The sequence below is a fragment of the Tachysurus vachellii genome, chromosome 8, assembly GCF_030014155.1.
Source record: "Tachysurus vachellii isolate PV-2020 chromosome 8, HZAU_Pvac_v1, whole genome shotgun sequence".
Lineage (NCBI taxonomy): Eukaryota > Metazoa > Chordata > Actinopteri > Siluriformes > Bagridae > Tachysurus > Tachysurus vachellii.
Window position 1 is genome coordinate 7,000,633 of NC_083467.1, and position 7,781 is coordinate 7,008,413.

General features: G+C 37.9%; 1 protein-coding gene across 1 annotated transcript; it reads right to left on the reverse strand.

Moving 5' to 3' along the window:
- Window positions 1–1,580: 1,580 nt before the first annotated feature.
- Window positions 1,581–6,005, reverse strand: LOC132849954 (zinc-binding protein A33-like). Its single transcript, XM_060875988.1, has 6 exons — window positions 5,607–6,005; window positions 4,409–4,504; window positions 4,092–4,322; window positions 3,941–3,963; window positions 3,736–3,854; window positions 1,581–2,761 (listed from the first exon to the last, which is right to left on the reverse strand). The coding sequence occupies exons 1-6, from the start codon at window positions 6,003–6,005 to the stop codon at window positions 2,217–2,219; spliced, it is 1,413 nt and encodes a 470-aa protein (XP_060731971.1). The 3' UTR covers window positions 1,581–2,216.
- Window positions 6,006–7,781: the final 1,776 nt, after the last annotated feature.

The following is a 7,781-nucleotide window of genomic DNA, read 5'->3' on the forward strand; positions in this document are numbered from 1 at the left end:
AGTTTCAAGCACAGCCATATTCTTGTCTCGCGTGCACACGCACACACATTCAATTTAAAGGGACAGTTCACCCAAAAATAAAAAAATTCTTTCATAATTTTCTCACCCTCATGTTACAAACCTGTATAAATTTCTTTGTTTTGATGAACACGGAGGAAGATATTTTAAGGAATGTTTGTAACCAAACCATTCATGAGCCCCATTCACTTCTATAGTATTCTTTTTTCCCCACTATGGAAGTGAATGGGGCTCATGAATGGTTTCCTCAAAATATCTACGTGTGTGTTCATCAAAACAAAGAAATTTATACAGGTTTGTAACATGAGGGTGAGAAAATGATGACAGAATTTTCATTTTTAGGTGAACTATCCCTTTAATTAATAAATTACACTCACTCCAATCATCTCTCTCTCTCTCTCTCTCTCTCTCTCTCTCTCTCTCTCTCTCTCCTGCCATGTTTGAGGCATATTGAAACTTCTCCTGCTTTTATTTTGGCCTTATTTCAGTTATATTTACATCTTATTCTTTGTAGTTTTGATTTGTATTCATTTTTAGATTTTTATTGTATTTACAACTCACCTATATGTGGACACCTTTTAAAAATAAATGCATATAATCATTTTTGTTGCAAATAAAACTCTCATAGTCCATAAATACTGTAGATTTAACTTTGTTTAATATATACATTTAGTTAAATTATCAAACATCTGTATGACTTACCAGTGGCTTGCTTTACTCAAGCTACGACTTGCTTGACATAAAGCAGTGACTTGACTTGACTTGACTCTCATAAAAAATGCCTCGGACTTGCTTGAGACTTGAAGGTTAAGACTTGAGACTTACTTGTGACTTGCACATGTGTGACTTACTCCCACCTCTGCAATTTAAACACTTACTTACCAGGCAATCAGTAGAGTATTCAGACAGACTATAGTGTAAAATCTAATTATTTGAAAGTGCAACAGTTCTAATATTTGAACATTTTGCAGATGTAAAATAGCATACAGATGACAGATTATCTGTAGTTCTATAAAAATGCACAATAAGTAAGATATTTTATACATATCTTTGTAGTCTGTTTGTTTTTTCCCGTTTTTTTTAGATTCATTATTTTTACATTCTGAGCACAAAACAAATCCATAAGTAGAGAATTTCCATATAATTCCACAGCTTTTCCCCACAACCGAGAGGAACATTTTCAGTTTAGTGATCCTGAAACAAAAAAAGGATTTGATTCCTTAAGGGTGTCGTATTTAGTCAGCTTCACTAAGTGTATTATCTTGGTCAAGATAATGTTCTGGCAACATGAAGATCTCTTTCCAATTCTGGAAGAGTTTAAAATGATGTTTGTTCACAACAACATACATGCTGGATCAGGATGTATTGAACTTTGTTTACACTGGTTGTTGAACTGTTTTCTCAAATTTTTTCTCAGTCTCATCCAACACTTTGCATATATAACTTAAATCATTAAAAGGGGGAAAATAGCTAACTGTGGACTAACTTGTGGATACCTGAAACTGCAAAAGAAAAAAAAAAACAGAAAAAGAATATCTGCCTGTTTATATCAGTTTATTCCATTAAGTATGAACCTAGTAATCATGATTTTAAGTATTCAAGCATTGTACTAACTCATTGGTCCAAATTTTTTTGAATGCAGGACAACATTGACTCTCATCACCAAAAAGTTAGGTCAAAATAAGTGTATTAGCATTGTGGCTTTTTTTCTCACCCCGTATTTCTATGTTAAAATCTTATTCTCACTTATTAATGAACAGAGATCTTGATAAACATTGAATCTGAGACCATTATAAGGATTTAACATTCATGAAATGATTGCAGTAAGGAAAATGAATTAACCCTTAAATGTATTTTAAACTCTGCATGATTATCTATTGACATCGAAGTCAATCAGATCTACACAGAACCACAAACGTCTTCTCCGATGCGCAGTTTTACACATAACACCTAGCAAACTAATCATTTTATCTAAGTTTTACAAGTTTTCTCACTGATACTCGACACAAATCTCCAAGCCTTCATTGATTAAAAGCTTCAATCAATAAATATACATTCAAAATTTGTTGGTCTTCCTGTTCTTAGAACCTACTATGTAAGCATGCAAGCCCTAAATGTAATTTTCATAGACAAATAAAGACATTGCTATGAATATCGATCATTTAATCTAGAAGTTCTAATTAAAAATAATATCTGGTTCAGCTGAACTGAATGAGTCTTACAGAGCATTGACAAGGGAGGATTCTTATAGCATGTACTTTACAACCCACAACAAGAAATGGCAGTAATTTCTCATTAAATCTCTGTGTGAAACTGTGAATGTGTTTGTTAGTGAGAGGATCGACGAATGACAATTTTCCTTCATCCCAGTCCAGATGCACTCTGATTCTCTGGAGTTTCTGTGCTATTGCAAGGTAAGAGTCTGGATGTGGTGTAGAACATGCTTTATATTGATTGTCCTTATACCACACACACCAGACTCCATGTCTAGAGAATATATCTCCCTTTCTCTGAGCAGATTCTGTTATCACACCCACAAACCAGATTGTGCAATTTTGAACTTCCACATCCCAGCTATATGTCCCTGAGTTAATTCCTTCAGAGCCCAGTATGCACAAGCAATCATCAAATCTCTCTGGATTATCAGGAAGCTTTTGTATGTTGTCACTGCATCTCACACTGGTCAGGTCATCAGACAGAATGAGAAAAGGATCGGCAGTGTTGGGGTCCAGAGTTATGGGTGCTGTGAAAGAGGACACAAAGGTGTTTTATATACAGATGGCACAAAAGCTTTGAGACTTTAAATACAAAAAAGGTTTACATACATTTCCATATCAAAGAAGGTCACTCTCATGAACACATTTTTGATGTATGGATAATTCAACTTCCGCTCTATATATCTTTCAGTGGAAATGGTTCCCATCAGATACACTCTATGAACTTCCTTTGTGGACATTTATAAATTTAATTCTGATTATTTACTATAAAACAACATCTTTGCTGGGGCACGGTGGCTTAGTGGTTAGCACGTTCGCCTCACACCTCCAGGCTCGGGGTTCGATTCCCACCTCCACCTTGTGTGTGTGGAGTTTGCATGTTCTCCCCGTGCCTCGGGGGTTTCCTCCGGGTACTCCGGTTTCCTCCCCCGGTCCAAAGACATGCATGGTAGGTTGATTGGCATCTCTGGAAAATTGGCCCTAGTGTGTGATTGCATGAGTGAATGAGAGTGTGTGTGTGTGCCCTGCGATGGGTTGGCACTCTGTCCAGGGTGTATCCTGCCTTGATGCCCGATGACGCCTGAGATAGGCACAGGCTCCCCGTGACCCGAGGTAGTTCGGATAAGCGGTAGAAGATGAATGAATGAATGAATGAATGAACATCTTTGCTTTAGAACAAGGGGAATTCAGTGAAAATATCATCATCTGGCAACCATGTAATTAGCTTTCCCCCTTTCTGAATGAAAATGTTCAGAGTGCGTACACGGAGCACTGTCATTTGTGCCCCAGTTGTCTTCTATTAGCAGTTGTGTCATTTCACATTTTGACATTATAGTCTCATACTATCGCATCTATCAAACAACAACCATAAAAAATCTTTGCTCAATTAAAATTATTATCTTAATAATTAAGATGAAAAGTGAAGCAAATGTGAATGAGGACTAGCTGGCACTTATACGCTTCCACAGAAACAAACAGAAATAGAGAGAAAGACTCTTACTGTATTGGACAGTGTCCTGCATCTTCTCCCAGACTCTGAACTTCAGGTTGGACAGATGTTTTGCCACATGGATCAGTGCTCCTGAAAGCTCCTCTGGATGCTGCAGTGTGCACTGGGCTCTGCAAAAACATTCAGGAGTCAGTGTTGCTGTGGCTTTGGATTCAGAAACACAGAGAAGCAGAGAGACAGGAACCACATCACTCACCTTTTCACTGTGGCCTTGTAGTTCTGGAAAACGACAGAGCACATATCAGTGGATATGATTTACATTTTTACACTACTGAAATGTGACGTTTCTGATGATGGAAAGAAGTTTTACTTTCTCACAGTATAAATACTGACTAAATGATCCTCACTTGTAAGAACAGGATGTCTTCAGATCTCATCTCCTCTACTATGGCTCTGATTGTGTCTGAAAGAGATGATATGTCTCTGCTCAGCTTCTCAATTTTCTCCTTCATCATCTGACTCTTCTGCTCCTCTTCCTCTCTCAGTGCAGCGATCCTGACTGCCTCTTCATCTCGTAGAAACTGGTGAAGCTTCTCAAACTGCTCCTTAATCTGACGCTCTGTGTGTTGGGCCTGAATCTGCAGTGAATAAGAAATCCAATAAAATATAACTTAAATAAAAAAATCATTCAATGATGGAAATATCCTTTGTTATTGATTCTAACCTTTATATGTTCTGCAGTCTGATTCCACTTCAGTTTGCACTCTTTAAAGGTGTTCAGTTTCTCCTGTAGGGGCTTCAGTGCTTTTTTGAGCTCCTCCTAAAATAAATCAACACAGTGCATGTTACTTCAGATTAACTTCAGTGCTCGCTGAGAGGATATACTGTAACTATAAAATATTCAGTATGTCATTTGGAAAGAAAAATGATTCAAAAGCATTTAGAATTCATTCATCTTCTACCGCTTATCCGAACTACCTCGGGTCACGGGGAGCCTGTGCCTATCTCAGGCGTCATTGGGCATCAAGGCAGGATACACCCTGGACGGAGTGCCAACCCATCACAGGGCACACACACACTCTCATTCACTCACGCAATCACACACTACAGACAATTTTCCAGAGATGCCAATCAACCTACCATGCATGTCTTTGGACCGGGGGAGGAAACCGGAGTACCCAGAGGAAACCCCCGAGGCACAGGGAGAACATGTGGGAGAACTCCACACACACAAGGTGGAGGCGGGAATCGAACCCCGACCCTGGAGGTGCTAACCACTAAGCCACCATGCCCCCCCAGCATTTAGAATTGTGTAATTTAATTTAGAGTATGTGTATTGCAGCACAAAGGATGGAGAGAGAGAGAGAGAGAGAGAGAGAGAGAGAGAGAGAGAGAGAGAGAGAGAGAGAGAGAGAGAGAGATTAATAGTAGGAAAAGTGAGATAATTCCCACAGTTTCCTCATTCTTATAGTATGCATGTCACAAAATGAATTACAAAAATCTGAAAATCTTGCCATGAAGGAATTTGATCAGTTCTCAGACACACACAACCAGATAACAATCCAGATCTTTCATATCCAGATCAGCAATATTCTCATGGCCATAATAATACATTTAAATTGTATTAAATAGTAAATACATAATAAATGTGTTAGCATTATCATCTAGTTCTACAGATACACTACAATCTTGATTGAATTACAATAACCAAACCAAAGGTTGTTTGTCAGACAATGCTGCCAGACAATGCTTGATGTTTTCCACACACCATGTTCTGATTCTGATCTCTGGGTCTCTTTTTCTAATTATTATATCATTTACATAATTTACCATATAAAGGCATTTTCACACATTGTATTTATAATGAAATAAAATCAAGTCATATGTAATGCATAATGTATGTAGCTTATTTAACATTTTACCTTACAGTCTGTTACAGTCTCATCAATGGGGCAGAATTTGTGGTTGGTGTGTTTTCTTGAAGTCTGACACACCACACACACCGGCTGTCGATCGTCCAGACAGAAGAGTTTGAGTTTCTCACTGTGCAGACTGCAGACTGTTCCAGATGCTGGTAAATATCTCTGACTTTTCTCCTGTAAAAACCCATCACACAAATTCTTTAAAGCCAAGTTCAGTGGAGGATGTTCCAGAAACGACTTCTTCCTACAAACAGGGCATTCTCTGGATCCTTTGGTCTCCCAGAATTGCAGCAAACACACTTTACACACACTGTGACTGCAATGCAAAAGAACAGGATCATTGAAGATTTCACAGCACACAGGACAGGACAAATCCTCCTCTGAAAACCTACATGCCATTTTCTTTTCTTGGTTTCAAGTCAAACACATGACTTAAATGCCAAAAGACTTGATAGCTTAAAGCACTACTGCTATCTCTGTCTCAGCACTTCCTTAATAGAAGGGGTTTTTATGTATGACACAGTATCTTTTGCATCAAACACAACAGATAGATAACACTTTTATCTGCACATTTTACTACCAGCAACAATGGGTTACATTTATCTAACCATTTCAAAAATGGTTCCCTGCAGTGCCAGTTTGCATGCTCAGGGAATGATTTTTTATTTCTTTGAGGTTAAAATAATTGTATTATTATTCCTAAAAGAATAACAAAATAAAAGAGATAGAAGACATCATATAGTTCAAATATTAAACACAAAATGAATTAAAGTATACCAGTTAGATCTGTGCTTTGAATGTGATGGCAAAATGTGTGCAGAGTGAGAGAGAGAGAGAGAGAGAGAGAGAGAGAGAGAGAGAGAGAGAGAGAGGTGTGTGTGTGTGTGTGAGAGAGAGAGAGAGAGAGAGAGAGAGAGAGAGAGAGTGTGTTTGTGTGTGTGTGTGTGTGTGAGAGAGAGAGAGAGAGAGAGAGAGAGAGAGAGAGAGAGAATGTGTGTGTGTGTGTGTGAGAGAGAGAGAGAGAGAGAGAGATGTGTGTGTGTGTGTGTGTGTGTGAGAGAGAGAGAGAGAGAGAGAGAGAGAGATGTGTGTGTGTGTGTGTGTGTGAGAGAGAGAGAGAGAGAGAGAGAGAGAGAGAGAGAGAGAGAGAGAGAGATGTGTGTGTGTGTGTGTGTGTGTGTGTGAGAGAGAGAGAGAGAGAGAGAGAGAGAGAGAGAGAGAGAGAGAGATGTGTTTGTGTGTGTGTGTGTGTGTGTGTGTGTGCGTGTGTGTGTGTGTGAGAGAGAGAGAGAGAGAGAGAGAGAGAGAGAGAGAGAGAGAGAGAGAGAGAGAGAGAGAGAGATTGGGGGGGTCAATTGGTGGGCATCTCCTTGCACTTTTATTTATTTTTTTTATCTGTAAATATTACAGCTTACACAATAAATGAACCTGGCTGTTCATAAGGTTTGTGTCATTTATTTAGCTCATGTCAGCTCACAGGAGCAGAAACACTAGCTACAATGCAAGACACATTAACTCAGTCCTTTTACAGTTTTTTCAATTCTGCTGCTTATCATGGAACACATACCTTGTATTTGAAATAAATTTGTTACTCACAAGGTTTTGGAAATTGAAATAGTTAAGTCTGTGTGAGTGTAAATGTATCTTGTAGTTATACATTTCCAATGGACATATTACCCCCCATGAACAGTAGCTTTTTGTCTTTGAGTTTTTAATCTAATTTTTGTTCAACAGAATTTAATTTCTATGTATAAAAGGAAATGTTTTCAGGTCCACATTTTCCTTCCTTTTTAATGCATTAGTGCATGAACTAAACAACAGAAGTACAGATTCTTCTTTTATCATACAGAACAGATTTCTCCTTCTGCATGTAGTACGGAAATATGAGTCAAAATGTGTAAGATAGAGATCTCTCAGGAAAAAAAAAACACTTTTGTACGTCGCTCTGAATAAGGCATCAAAAATGCTGGAGTATTTTCTTCAACTATATCATGGAGATTTTCTATTTCTTGCATATTGGTTTGATTCATGTGTTATTTTTTGTTCAGTACATTTCAATAGTTTTTTAATAGTTCCTGCAAGGTGAAATAAAATAACCATAAAGATTACATACTATTACATTGAAAGAAATATTGACCCCTGATATGGGACCACTGAATGTACCAGAAATGTATA

Bases quoted from the DNA above. Each gene is read 5' to 3' on its own strand.
- LOC132849954 (XM_060875988.1), bottom strand. From the start codon at position 6,005: ATGGCATGTAGGTTTTCAGAGGAGGATTTGTCCTGTCCTGTGTGCTGT. The intron at 4,323-4,408 runs GTTAGAATCAAT...TATTCACTGCAG, and splicing joins AGACTGCAGAACATATAAAG to ATTCAGGCCCAACACACAGA. The intron at 3,855-3,940 runs GTGAGTGATGTG...ATGTTTTTGCAG, and splicing joins TACAAGGCCACAGTGAAAAG to AGCCCAGTGCACACTGCAGC.